The sequence below is a fragment of the Nannobrachium achirus genome (genome assembly GCF_963921795.1).
Source record: "Nannobrachium achirus genome assembly, chromosome: 24".
NCBI lineage: Eukaryota > Metazoa > Chordata > Actinopteri > Myctophiformes > Myctophidae > Nannobrachium > Nannobrachium achirus.
In genome coordinates, this window is record NC_137831.1 from 28,168,050 (window position 1) to 28,183,327 (window position 15,278).

The 15,278-nt window shown below is 43.9% G+C and overlaps 1 protein-coding gene across 1 annotated transcript; it reads left to right on the forward strand.

Annotated features, from left to right (window-relative positions):
- Nucleotides 1-13,493: 13,493 nt before the first annotated feature.
- Nucleotides 13,494-15,011, forward strand: LOC308280000 (heat shock 70 kDa protein 14-like; the record flags this gene model as incomplete). Its single annotated transcript, XM_080720239.1, has 1 exon — nt 13,494-15,011. The coding sequence occupies one exon, from the start codon at nt 13,494-13,496 to the stop codon at nt 15,009-15,011; it is 1,518 nt and encodes a 505-aa protein (XP_080576365.1).
- Between the last annotated feature and the right edge of the window lie 267 nt (nt 15,012-15,278).

Here is a 15,278-nt window from a genome sequence, read left to right on the forward strand (position 1 = left end):
CTTATAGAATCGGGTCAAAATTCTAATTTTCAAGATTTTTCAAAAATAGCAGATCTACAAGCTCGCAGCGCGGCACTCGGTGCCGCACTGTGAGCTTGTATATCTGCTATTTTTTTATATTTAAAGCATAAAATATTGCGTCATAATGTGTTCAGGCCTAAATGGGTTAAACCCTGATATACTTGGATGACCGGGGTCCCCCAGGGCTCTGAACTAGGCACACGCCTTTATTCCCTCCAGGTCCGATCCGGGCCATGAGGCGGAGGCGAAGTGACGTCACGGGAAATTCAACAATTGTGAGCTTGTAGATCGGCTATTTTCAAAAGGCCAAATATAGGCTGAAGTGGCTAATGTATGTTTTGTAACAATAATCCAAATCTACAAAGTACTGTCTGTAACTGCCTGGTAACTAAAGTTTTCAAATAAATAGAGTATAAGTACAATATTTGCCTCTGATATGTAGTGGAGTAGAAGTAAAAGTACATACATTTATACACCAGTAAAGTACCTCAAAATTGTACTTAAGTACTTAAGAAAATGTATTTAGTTACTTTCCACCACAAACGGGCTGAGTCATGGTTACAGTGGATAATTTCTAAACACCCCCGTTAGGTTATCCAACGGTAAGTTATGACTCACTGCCGTTTCCATTGAATTAAACAGAATATGACTCAAAAAGACAAGTAAAGTGTTTGTGCAGAGGTGGAAAGTAACATAAAGTACTGTACAATTTTCAGGTACTTTATTTTACTTGGCTTTACTTGAGTACAACACTTTATACTTCTACTTCCTACTACTTTCAGAGGAAAATATTGATATATTCTGTTATTATAATAATACATTTTAAGTCCACTGTAATTATTTGAACACTTTACTAAAACTGTGTATATTATAAATGCAAAACACACATCAACCACTTATTTTATGGCATACTTTGGCTATTTGAAAATAGTCTATTACACACTCAAAACGCATCACAACGTGATGCGCTGAGAGCTTGTTGATCAGCCATTTGCAACAAAAAAAATGAATATTTGAGTACTTTTACTTTATTTCTGCAAGTATATTGTATCTGGATGCCAATACTTTTGCACTTTCCACTGTTTTGAAAACAGGCTTTTTATTTTGTCTCTGTCGGATGGAAACCCCCGTTACTTTTCAGGATCCAGATTCAAAAACAGCTAAAGAAGCAGATCCACGAGCTCAAAACAAGCCGTGTTTGCATTGCATTTCGAGCTTGCGGTGCTGGTACTGTTGATGGTACAGTCAACATCAGGCAGATTTTTGAAAAAAAAAAAATTGGACACTGCTCCTACAGATATTGGCCAAAAATCACTCAAAGCGGTACACAGTACCTCTAAAGTCATGTCATCAACATGGATCTATCTCATTTCCCATATTTCCCTCCTGATTGGCTACGACTGCCTTCTAAATGGTGTGTATGCGACGTGACGGTCGCTTATCTCCTGTAGGGCAATCACGAATAGTGATTTTTAGTATTCAAATTATTCTACCTCTAAGTATTCGAATAGTCGAATATTCTACAGGACTAGCCAACTGTCAAATGTTAAGTAAGCAAGAGGCGGACATTGTGAAAATAGCCGATCTACATGCCCACAACGCCATGTAGATCTGCTATTTTCACAATATTTATCTGGGGTCACAGCCTAAAAAGGTTTGAGAACCCCTGGTATAGAGCATTAACAAATTCATTAACAGCATATTCTTATGACTTCCTATCTAGCCAAGCTTTATAAACTATATATTTTTTTAAAGAGAAAACAATAATAATAAAAAAAGCGAATATTCGACTTCGGTGAACAACGTTGAATAGTGACTTTGATATTCAAACCAAATATTCGAATATTCGAATATTTGGTGAATGCCCTAATCTCCAGTGTATTTTCATGTTGTGGTATTGCTACTTTTACTGGTGTAAGAACTATTACTAGTACTTGTCCCACCACTGTGTTTGTGTCATCATATCATCAGGCATGCTGCGAGTACAAATCACTGCTCTCCGGGTTGTCATCGAGCCTCCCGCTTTCCAAAGATAATATTTATCAACGTATTCAACAATGTCGGCGCCTCCCTTCTGTGTAACAGCTGTCTTATTAGTTGAATAACAGTCGATCAGAAAAAGAGATTACAAACTGATTTGGGACTTAACGGCATCCAGATGCAACGCATGTCGCACGCACATCGCACAACGCAGACCAAAAGAAATAAAGAAATAAATCATGGTGAAAAATCTGGGGTCAGAAGTGTCGTTCAACTAGACCAAGTAGTTTCCCGACATTTTTCCTTACACGCCGAGACCCCAATTTCCTAGATAATTATAGAATTCCTAGATTTGATCTAACAGCATAGGAGGATGGAGCGAAACATTTCTGGTTCTAAGCGTTGCATAGCAACCGGGTTACGCTTCACAAGGAGCTCATTCATTCATTACTTCCGCGATCACTGAAATGGCGGAGATCGCCGTCATTGGTGCTCAAGGGTTGGATATCGTCGTTATCGGGTGGAATCCTCCTATCTCCAAGTTTCAAATGTGTACGTTCTTTCGCAAAGTAATGCCCTGCTTCACCATACAAGGCCGTCGCACAAAAGTAGTGAAGACAGCAGATCTACAAGCACACAAGTGCTTGTAGATCGGCTGTTTTCACTAGTTTAAATCATTTTTAAAATGATAAATGCAAAACGAACGGTTTTGGACATACAAGGTTTTCACCCGACAACGATGATATGAATGGGCGTTGATTGCCGTCAATGGCGGCCAACGTGAGGGTCCTTGACACGAGAAGGTTTCAGAACCACGTCCACACGTCCAGAACACTCGCTCTGTGCCAGAACTCTACGCGATCATCAATAATCAATATCGTTGCTGTCGGGCATAAACCTTTTATCTCCGTATTCAAACTGTTTATGTTTTGTTTTCAGGCCAAGGACCCCTTAGTTGAGAGAGAGATGAAGCAGGGACCCCCACATCCTGTTAATAGATTCCATATAGTTTCATCGTTTGACAGCACGATCATCAGTTTATTTTGGATTCATGTTAATTTGTGTTTTCAGATATTTAACCACTTGAACCGTCATTACCTTACCAATAAACTTGACCTTTCACTCTGTACTTAGTCTGCTCTTTTTCCCTCAAGTTGTTAATATAAAAAGGATTGGAAGATTTGGAGGACCCCCTGTAGTAACTCTGAGGACCCCCTAGGGGTCCCAGACCCCCTGTTGAAGACCCCTGCTCTAAGCTATCATCACTAATCAATATCGTTGCTGTTGGGCATAAACCTTTTATCTCTGTATTCAAACTTTCTGTGTTTTGTTTTTGAATGCCCTATACGTGATCACACCACAGCATCACACAAAAGCATCAAAAGTAGCAGATCTACAAGCAACGTGTTTCAAGCTTGTGGATCTGCTAATTTCGCAGTTTTTTTTTATTTGAATCCCGAAGTAAAGTAACTATTTGTTGTTGGACATATGAGGTTTCCACCCGATAGGGACCATATGCTGCTTTGAGTGACATTGAGTGACTCCGATTAGAAAACGGTGGGCGCTGATAGCGGTCACTGCTGCCTGGATAGCGTAATCTCATGCTGGATTAAGTGATTCATTAGCTGATTAACCTAAATCGATTAAGATAAACGAAGAAAACAAAAGGAGAGAGCTGAATGGAGGGAGGGGGAGAGAGAGAGAGAGAGAGAGAGAGAGAGACAGACAGACAGACAGACAGACAGACAGACAGACAGACAGACAGACAGACAGACAGACAGACAGACAGACAGACAGACAGACAGACAGACAGACAGACAGAGCGCAGAGACCATACCTCTGCTTTTGATACCCCCCCTCCTCTGGTCATCATGTTTATCACCGGTAGGGATGTTTTATACCCGCTTCTGGTCAGACTGAATTAAATACTGTACAACAGGGGTTTGACGGGGGGGTCACAGTGGGTGACGGGGCACCCTGGGGTGCCGCGACGGCAGTCCAGGGGTGCTGCGACATAATTTGATAATATTTGGAATTTATTTGGACACTCAAAAATATATTTAATGTCATTTAAAACTTGAAGTACAAAGTTATTTTCAGTCAGTTCTAACCAAAATGGCTATTATCTCAACGTTTTCCTCGCAAACATAATCTCTAAAATATCGTCACTGTCTGGCAGAAACCTCGTACTGTATCTCCAAGTTTCAAATGTGTACGTCTTTTGGTAAAGCAAAGCCCTGCTTCATCATACAAGACTGTCGCACAAAACTAGTGAAAACAGCCAATCTACAAGCACACAACGCCTCGCGATGCGAGGCGTTGTGCGCTTGTAGATCTGCTGTTTTCACTAGTTTAGTACATTTTATAGACATACAAAACAAACGGTTTTGGACAAGTTTCCACCCGACAACGACGATATGTTATAAATATATAAAGGTGCTGGGAGTGAAAATTATAATGTAGGGGTGCCTCGGATTAAAAAATATATTTATAGGGTGCCCTGAGAGAAAAAAGTTTGGGAACCCCTGATGTAGACGGTCTGATATTAACACGTTATTCCAACACAGGGAGAACATGCAAAGTCCATACAGAAAGGCCTTCACCAACCACATCTAGTGCACTGCCATTCATAGCATTTCCTGCTGTATACTGCAAGCAGTGGAGGAAAAACGACTAAATTTTTACTCTGTTACAAGTAAAAGTCTCTATTAGCCTCTATTTCTATTGGTTCATCCTGGTGTACGTTTGCAGCTGCTGCTGCTACTACTGCAACAGGGCCTGGAAACGACAACAAAAAAAGTGTTCTAACCCAGTGTGTTTCAAACTGTGGGTAGGGGCCCCCAGGGTGGTCCCCAAATTATTTTTTGGGGTTCCCAGGTGATTAACTTGATGTGTAGCATTGTTTTCTCACTCAACAGCAAACAAACCAACATAACGTTTAAGTGTATAGAGGGTATCAGCACATTTCTAAAATGACAAATTAAGGGCCAATTAGTCAAATATTAGAGGCAGACATTGTGAGGTAGATGTGACATTTTTTAACAGACCAAGTATGAAATATGGCTTGGCTAATGTATGTTTTGTTTTCTGGATAATAATAATCTAAATCTACAAAGTATCAAACTTTTTAAGTAATGTACAAAAACAAAAGTATAATATATTCTATTATAATATTTGCCTTGAGATGTAGTGGAGAATAGTATACAGTACAGCAGTGAGGTTCACAAACCCTTATGGCTCCTTGAGGGAGTTCCAGGGTCCGTTACTCTGTACTCTGAGAGTGTACAATTGTAAGGGTCCATTTGGTTCCATTAAGTTCCATACGTATCACTGTTGCCCCTCATCTTCTGCTATTACTGTACAAAAGCATTATTCAACCTGTTCGGTTGTATTGTTCCACATGGGTTTTCATTATACATCACACGCTTAGCACTTTCAATAACAAATGAAACCCTGTATCGCTACTTCAACCTCATGCAATCTAGCCTGGCGGGCCATCCCACATACTGCATTCACTCACTCATTCCTTCCCCAGTATGAGGTCTGGACTTCCGCGTATAGGCAGCGAGTATGAGACACTGGCCCCGAGCATTTTCTGCTTTTCACTTGTCCGCAAAACAAGTGAAAAGCTTCCCCTGATTGGTCTATGTGTAAATGGTGACGTAGATGTTTGCTGCAGCATTTTCAAAACAACATGGCTGCCCTTGATGCAACAAGTGTAACAGTTAACGCTGAAACAATAAAACAAGCAATAAGTGAAGTTATTTCAGAGTTGGAATCAATTACAACAATTAAAAAGGAACAGGAGTATGCGCTAGCGGAGCTCATCGGCCAAAGAACGGCAAACAAGACGTCTTTGTTTGCCGTTCTTCCGACTGGCTGCACTTTGATGACAGATGTTTTGCTACACTGATTGGTTAGAGGAGTCTGTCTGTCAAGACAAGTATGGATGGTTTCCTGTGTACAGTTTTGTCTTTGTTGTATGGTTATGTGTTGTTTTTGTTGTTGTTTTCTAACAGACTTGTGAAGACAAAGATAAACATCATTATTATGTGTACACTCTCAGAGTTTTGGGGTTCCCTGGCATAAAGTATAAAGTATACAAGTACCTCAAGATTTTACTTAAGTACTGTACAGTTCTAGTCAATGTACTCGGCTCCTTCCCACCACTGCTAATCACTGCCATGCCCGGGCGCTCCGCCACACCGCAGAGCGCCTTCGGAGTTCAGCGGGAGTTCAAGGCACACGCTGGCCACATGTTTTAAGGAGCACACGCCTCGTACCATCAAAGCCGCATCAAACGCCCCTCTGTTGTTGAGCGGAACCCTGGAGACGCAGCGGGACCGGCGTGGTTCAAATCCCCATTAGCTTGTGCGGCCTCCGGGGACCACATGTCCTCGCCGGCACTGGGTTCGAGTCTCGTCCCAAACCAAAAACCCTGCCCCGCCGTAGCTGTAGCTCCGGTCCGTGTCCCTCTCACACACCGACGGTTCCCCATTGTCTGGGAGACGTGCCGTACCAGAGGGAGTGGCGTTCCACTCTTAAAAAGTGCAAACTAAAGCCACTATTTCACCACAATCCACATTAACCAATATGGGGCGGGGGGAGCATCTCTGGGCTCAAAGCTGTGGTCAGTTTTCATGAGAAAACTGTGGCGAAACACAGAGATGGTTGAGGAGGTAGAGTCTGAAGTATGCCCTATAAATACATTTATTACACTGTAAAGTTCGAGCATGATGGTATAAAGGCATGTTTTCACTACAGTTCCGGAATTTTTCCTGCAAAATAATTTGCATAATGATATATATATAAATATTTTTTTTAAGATTTGTTTTTGATCTTTTATGACTTTATTGGATAGCACAGCAGACCGACAGGAAACGGGGGAGAGATGGGGAGAGACATGCGGCAAAGGTCGTCCGGACCGGGAATCGAACCGGCGACGTCACCAGGCATCAACGCCCATGGTATGCGCCTAGACCAGTAGGCCACCGGGCGGCCCAGCATAATGATTTTCAACTTGCTGGGAGTTTTGTTTTTTGGGTGTTTTCAAATGCCCTCATTGGCAACAAAAATGCTGGCATAGCCATAAAATACCTCGTTTTCACTAAACCATTGTCGCGGTATGAAAGTTCGTGTTGCCAGACTTTGCGAGAGAACTAAGCAACCAGGTGTACGAAAATAAGCCCCAAAAAGTGATATTATCTAGGCCACACGAGCACTTTAAAACTACACGCATCGCCACATCAGCTTATTGAAAATGACCGATCTACAAGCTCACAACAAATTGAACGAAACCAGGAACTATCATATACAAGCAACTTTACGGAAAACAAGCCCAGAGTCGCTTAGAATTAGCAGACACGGCAACACTGGCCGCTTGCTTGAGCGAGTCGAGTGCTGCGGTTCGTTGTCTGTCTCTCATTCTTTCTCTCTCAGTCTCACCCTAAACCCTAAAAGGATTTAACAAGTTTCAAGACTTATTCTTATTATTAGCTGTGGTTTTTTTCACGCGTCACCATAAACGATGGATGACCAGACTCGATGCTCGCTGCTCTGCAAAACACTTTTAATCATCACACAACGACGAGGAGAAACTACTAACTGTTAATAGTTAATTAACTATTAACAGTTTATTAACTATTAACTATTATCACAGGCTCAGCATTATGAGCAGGACTGGAGGATCAAAACCACACAGCTTAATTAAAAATAGGGTATAGAATAAAATAAGTTTGAACCATGAATTAATTGATCTAGGAAGAGATTGCATTTCTCAGCACCGCGGCCGTATAGGCTGGAGATTGTAGAAAGAAATAGACTTCTGTCTTCAGTGTTTGGCAGGCTTAAAGGTGATACACCATGAAAATTCACTTTTCCTATTTTAAAACCTTTTCTTGGGGTCCCACTAGCACCTTCTATCCTCACAAAGTCCCATTTCAGACCGTTGTGTCTTTCTCTGGTTTTGGGAAGGTGGACGTTAAAAGCATCCCACGGGTTCTCAAAACAGGCTGTCCAGATTTGCTGCCGTTCGTGGGGGGGGGGGGGGGGGGGGGGGGGTTGGGGGGGGGGGGTGGCGCAGTTCAGGCCAAAGGTGGTACTGCAGCTGAAAATGCTCTGAGAGCCATTCAAAAATGAGAGTCTCTCTATTCAGGAGTGGTAATTTAGCCTCAAACCTTTTGAAAAACGTTTTTGGGACATAAAAGTTGTACCATGTAACTTTTTTTATAAAACAAATCTTAAAATGGTCCTAGCTGTTAAATCGCTAAAGTTTTAGAACCCCCACTCCGTTATTTTCAGCTTCTAAAGCCTTCTCTTTATATGTTTTCTATGATCCCTGCCCGGGACCGGTTTTCGCGAAAAAATTGCGTCATCACACTACCGGCCAATCACAGCGAGGGTTATACACTGCCGGCCAATCACAGCGCAGAACATACACTGCCGGGCTCTCTGGTGGGTTTAGGAAACACGCCTTCAGGAAGTACACTGCAGTGTTTACACTGGAGGAGTCTAGCATGTAACTCTCCAACCGCTGCTCGTAGAAGGACACGGGAGACCTCATTGAAAGCGTCTCGGCGAGGCGAGGCGGACGCGGTGGTCTGACGGCCCGGTCCGCGAGCGAAAAACGGACGAAAAAAGCAAACGCGACCGCGGTTTGCTATACTGCTACAGACCACCAGTTGAGCAACTTACACAGTATAGCTATAAACAATATGACATAAATACTTTTTAAATGCATGGTGTATCACCTTTAAATAACATTCGAATGCAATATGGATTCTGAAGCTTTCAATCCCAAATACAATGCTTTAACTGTTAATACTCCATGCACCTGCTTGTCCCAAAAAAAATCACGGTAGCTTATGCCGTTTTCACTGTGGGGAAATTTGTATTTTCTCCCGGTACTTTCAGCAAAAATTACTTGGTATTTTGCCGTCAAATTTCGGACTCCAAAACTTCCAGAACACAAAATAAGTAGCCGCTTTCACATGGCGTGTATTTCAAAATTGCTGTCATTTTTGAAAACAGTTCCAGAAGTTTGACTCTATGAAAACGGGGCATAACTCACATGCATGGATCCACCTCAACCTGGTTTGGAGAAGTTTATAGCCAATTTGCGACCTATGTCTACAAAAATGATCAGATTTAAAAAATAAAGTGCTCACTGAAGGCTCAAGGATGTCACAATAAGGTTCGCTCAAGCAGGATAACCCGTATCTTCCGTATTGTTTCCACATTTTATTCTGGTCGTTTTCAGTTTTTCTTGTATTTCTTGCAAATTTCCTCGTAGATCTCTGTAACAGCTACAAACGCTGGGGCGTCACTTTGCATCTTCATGTCGCTGGCTTCTTTTGCCAATGAACGGTAGGCTTCGCATCAGCAACTGAACAGCTAGTGTAAGTTAGATAGCATTATTTTAGGTTTTTATATAACGTTTTTAGTGAATATAGGTGCTTGGTCTGCCTACGTTCTTTTTCTTAGATGACTATTTCTATTGATATTGATGTATTGATTGCAACCATCAGGTCGGAAGTTGCTATGACATTTTCCCCCCACTGTCTGTCTGTCTGTACGCCACGCCACGCCACGCCACGCCACGCCACGCCACGCCACGCCACACTTTTGGCCCTACTCTTATCTCCGGCACTGCTGGCCCTATCGATGCCAAACTTGCACACACACTCCTTGGCTGGCAAACCACAACCTCCGCCCCTGATTTCTCACATGGCCCTCGTCTAGCGCCACCATCAGGCCAATTTTTTTCTCTTACAGATTTTGCCCAAAAAACACAGGCAGGCACACTTGTGACATCGCAAAGCCAGAAATTGCAGATCTACAAGCTCACAACGAGTCTCGCTGTGATGTGTTGTGAGATTCTAGATCTGCTATTTTCTGTGGATTTGGCCCTCACAAGTATAGAATACATTCTACACCAGTGATTCTCAATGGGGATTCTAGGGACTCTGTGTTTTTTTAGAGGGGTCTAAATTGACCCATACAAGTCTGTAACTCTAACAGTATACAAATGTTATACATTTATTTATGTTATACATTTGTACACTCTCAGAGTTAAGGGGGGACCATGACATTTAAAAGTTTGAGAAACACTGTTCCACACACTAACACACACACACACACACACACACACACACACACACACACACACACACACACACACACACACACACACACACACACACACACACACACACACACACACACACACACACACACACACACACACACACACACACACACACACACACACACACAGGGAGCCCTCTCGCCTTACGGGAGAGACAGGCAGGCAGCGGAGGTGAGACACGGGATCAAACGGATCCAATTTGTCTTGAGGAGAGTGGCTCCACCAGTGTGCCACGATCCCCAGCTCCCAGCTGGGGTCTGTTAGGTCCTGCAGACCTCAAACACGCTGCGGCTTCCTCCGACACAAAAGAGCAACACATGAAAGGAAGCGACCTGCATTCTCCTCAGAGACGCTATCGTGTGGATTTTTCTTTTCCCTTTCTCTCACTCTCTCGAATACTCTGTTACAACAAGTTAAAAAAGGTCTGTATTCAAAATCAACTTGAATCAAAGTACAGAAGTATTGGCATGAGAATGTACTTACTAGTACCGAAGTAAACATACTCATAATTGTATGTATTAGAATAAAATAGGGCTTAAAGGGATAGTTCACCCAAAAATATATATTTCCCTATTGATTACTCACCCCATGGAAAGCGCCTCCTTTGTTCCCTATAGAGACACAAAGAGTCTCCTCAAATTATTGGCTTTAGAAATGCGACAAAAAAACAAAATAATCCATGAATTCGAGTCTTCGAGGGGTGAGTAATACGATGAACTATCCCTTTAAGTGCTTAATGTACCATTTGTAATAATAATAGTAATCTCAATCTGCAAAGTATACTAGGGCATACGTTTTCAAATAATTGTAGTGGAGTAAGAAGTACAACATTATGCTTCTGAGATGTAGTGGAGTAAAAGTATTGAAAAGTGTCACCAGACATTGAATGTGAGAGCTCCGTTCAGCTGCAGCTAGCGCGATTTAGGGGCTGGAGCCAGGCTAACGCCCAGGGTCACATTGGGCAAGCTTCACCCGAAGCAAAGCTTGGCCTACATCTTTGCACATAGCGCCCAAAGTTTGTTGTACGGTGCGCCCAGGCAGTGTTCATTTTGTCAACTAAGACTAAGACTAAAAGACTATATTTTGATATTTTGTCGATAAGACAAAACGAAGCAATCCATGCTTCGTTTTATAGAATATCTTCTGAAGTTCTGTTGTAATCTGTTGCTATGTCTGGCCGATTCAAATACTCATATCTTGAAATTATAACTGCTTTTTAGTTTGGAGATCACTTGACCAGCGTTTTGATGACTTTGTCATTCACGCCGCAGCCATGGCTACAAGAGTCTCTAGCCCCTATGGAATCCTCAAGACTGAAATCAGTCCCCAGGACTGAGAACTTTAACTCCTGAATTAAAGCCAAATACGTCTTTATCTTTACATTTGAGAATGGCACTTATCTGTTCTTTTCAAATGTTGTTGGTTTTGGGCAGAGAGTAGTGTCAGATGCGATTGATACTGTTACTATATTATTTGATTTTGTACCTGACAGTGGCACTGTGGCATAAACTAGGCATGTGTTTTGTTTATTCCCTTTTTTCCCCCCCTTTTTTTAGAACTCAGTATTGCACAGTATTTATCTTAATCTTTTTTTTTTGACCAAGTACAAGACAATGACTTGTTCAGAGTTATGTGGTTATATTTAGCCAAAAAGACTTAGCCAAAATACCAAGACTAAAAGACCAAGACTAATCCCAAAAGACTAAGACTAAGACTAAAATATTTTGATATTTAGTCGTCTAAGACTAGATTAAAACAATTTCAGAAGACTAAGACAGGACTAAGACTAAATGGTGTGTTATTCAAAAATCTAAAGTTTCAGAAAGAAATTAACACTGCGCCCAGGGTCACATGGGCCAAGCTTTTTTTATTATCTCTGGGACCAATATGTACACTGTAAAATCCTCATTGTTTATTGAAACCTCACAGGTCCATTTGGTTCCATTTGTACAGAGTCACAGACCTGTAACATGTCCTTTACACATTGAGTAGGTGAACGTTGACATAAGAGTTGATAGGCTGGTTGTTTTTTAAATCTTTTTAGGCAGTATTTCTTATACCGCTTTCATGGCTTCCAGTACGGTTTCCAGTTCAGACCTGATGTCACGTCGGCTGAGTTTCGACAGATCCAGACCGTACTGAATGAATGCTCGCTTGCACAGCTTCTTGAGACTGCAGTTTAAGTCTAATATGTACACTATACAAAGTTCATCCAATGGGCATTCTCCAAAGAAGATGAAACAACCTCCCACCACGCAACAGCTCATGGTATATTTCCAACGCGGACCATTCCCCTTGGGCTTAAGCTTTCTCCAGGAGAAGGTCTCCGGATTGAATTTCCATATGACATGTATCAAATTAAAAAGGTCATATATATACAGCTCTCCATTGTAGGCACAGGCACCATGGCCTGCTGGAAAAAGCTGTGTAGAAGTCGTGCTGAGCCAGCTGTTGGTCTCTGTGTCAAACACTTTGATACTGTAGTCCCTATGGCACACATTGGCCCTTAACAGAAACATCTTTGTCCCCATGAAGGTGGCAGAGTGCCTTGATGAAGCAGATGGTGGAACACCTCTTGTGTTAATTGAAGACCAGATCATTGTGGTTGTGTCCAACATGTCGATGTTGTTGGTGTATCCACCGCACATTTTGTAACCTCCATAGATATACATGAGTTTCCCCAAGACACATGCTGAGTGGTCATACTTCGCCTCTGGAATAGTCCCAGAAATCTCCGGCTTAAACCATCTGTGGGTGTTACCGTCAAATGCGTAAAGTATGACGCAGTGTGGCAGTCCCCCCCAGATGTAAATGATATCTTCTATCAGCGCAGCTGTGTGGTACCAGCGATTCGGGGGAATCTCAATTTGAAGTCTCCAGTAAGTCCCCAGGGATGGAGTTGCCCAGCGCAAAGTCACTGTGTTGAAGACACGCAGAATAATCTGATCCAGGTTGTAGGCATCACAGCGCCCGCCTAAGAAGTACACCTCGTGTGCCACTACTACAGAGGCATGATGGAATGTCCTGCGTTCTCCTCCTTTCAGATCCAATACGGTCCAATACATTTCTTCTTATAGAAATCTCACCGAATCCCTGTGTAAAACAATCCTGTTGTGTGCTCTGAACGGCGGTTTTAAACTAGCAACCTCAATGATGTACACAATGACATTACTATGATGTCAGCCATGATGACTAAATCTGAGTCCTGTGTGAGTCTTGCCCAAATATGGAGGTGGCTATATATGGAGTTCCATAGCAACCATGGCAACACGGCTATGGTTGTTTTAACTATTTAAGCCTATACTATTACTATATGGATCACAGCCGCAGAAACCTTACTTCAATAATGGCTGCTATTGGAGTGCACTTTGGCTACACGAGTGCGTGCGTAGCGGTATTTAAGGATGGCCGAGCTGATGTAGTTGCTAATGATGCAGGTGACAGGGTCACTCCAGCTGTAGTGGGATACAGGGACGCTGAACAGGTCGTAGGGATTGCAGCCAAGCAGGGCCGCGTGCACAACACTGACAACACTGTGGTCAAAGTTAAACAGGTGCTGGGCAGAAGCTTCGACGACTCGGAGACACAGAAGCACAGAGCAGAGAGTAGATGTCCAGTGGTGAACAAAGGGGAGACGCCTCGTTATGAGATCACAGCCGGGGGGAAAACCAAACATGTTGCGCCGGAGGAGGTCGCCAAGCTCATCTTCCGCAAAATGAGAGAAACTGCTCAGTCCGCCGCGGGTTCGGACGTCACTGATGCCGTCATCACCGTTCCCTTTGAGTTTGCACAAGCTCAGAAGAGCGCTCTGAGGGAGGCAGCGGAGGCCGCAGGCTTTCACGTGCTGAGACTCATCCACGAACCGGCCGCTGCTCTGCTGGCGTACGACATCGGACAGGACTGCCCGTCGGGCAAGAGCCACGTGCTGGTATACAAGCTGGGTGGGACGTCTCTGAGCGTGACGGCGCTGCAGGTGAGCGGCGGAATGTTCCGGGTCCTCAGCGCACACACCGACCACAGCATCGGAGGGGAGAGCTTCACACAGGCCTTGGCGCAGCACCTTGCCGCCGAGTTCAAGAAGTCATTTAAGCAGGACGTGAGTGGTAGCGCCCGGGCCATGATGAAGCTGATGAACGGCGCCGACGTAGCCAAGCACGCCCTGTCCACAGTGGGCTCTGCCAACTGCTTCGTGGACTCTCTTCACGACGGCATGGACTTCGAATGCAACGTCTCCAGAGCCCGCTTCGAGCTTCTCTGTTTGTCGCTGTTCAATAAGAGCATTCAGCCAATCAGAACCCTGCTGGAGCAGGCTGGCCTCTCCGCCGGTGACATCAGCAAGGTGGTCCTCTGTGGCGGCTCTGCCAGGATCCCTCGCCTCCAGCGGATGATCCACGACCTCTTACCCGATGTCGAGCTGCTGAGCTCGGCCCCTCCCGATGAGGTCATCGCAGTGGGCGCCGCCCTCGAGGCGGGCCTATTGGTCGGCAAAGATGGCCCCTCCCTGGAGGAGGAGTCTGTCACCGTGGATGCTTGTGCCTCGGATATTCTAGTGAAGGAGCTGCACGAATCGGGATCCGAGGTGTTCAGCGTGCTCCTGCCGTCGGGCACGCCCCTCCCCGCACGCCGCCATCACATCCTGAGTGGGCGGGGCCAACTCTCCTCCGTCTGCCTGGAGCTGTACCAGCGAATCACGGAGCAGCCGGAAAGACTGGCCAAGATTGTGCTGCGTGATCTGGAGCCTGAGGAGAACAATCATTACATTGATGCAGTGCTGACCATGAGTAGAGACGGCTCCCTCCACGTTTCTTGTGTAGACCAGAACAGTGGCAGGTCGGAGGCCATTACCATCGCAGCAGCGTCTTGAGAACAACCTTTTGAATTTGAAGACCCTCGGTTTGATAGGCATTTGATAGGCCACGGACCCCTAATTGAAACATTTTTTTTACCCCAATCGTTAAAATCAGTAGCCTATTAATTTAACTCTGTTACACAACACCAGGCACACATAGACAGCAAAGGGGGCTTGAGCCCCTGCCCTTTTATCCGTCTGTAAAAAGTGCCCTCTCCAGACCATGCTGTTTTTACTATGGTGAAAGAAATGTAAATGCCCTCTTTCCATGTCATACGTGAA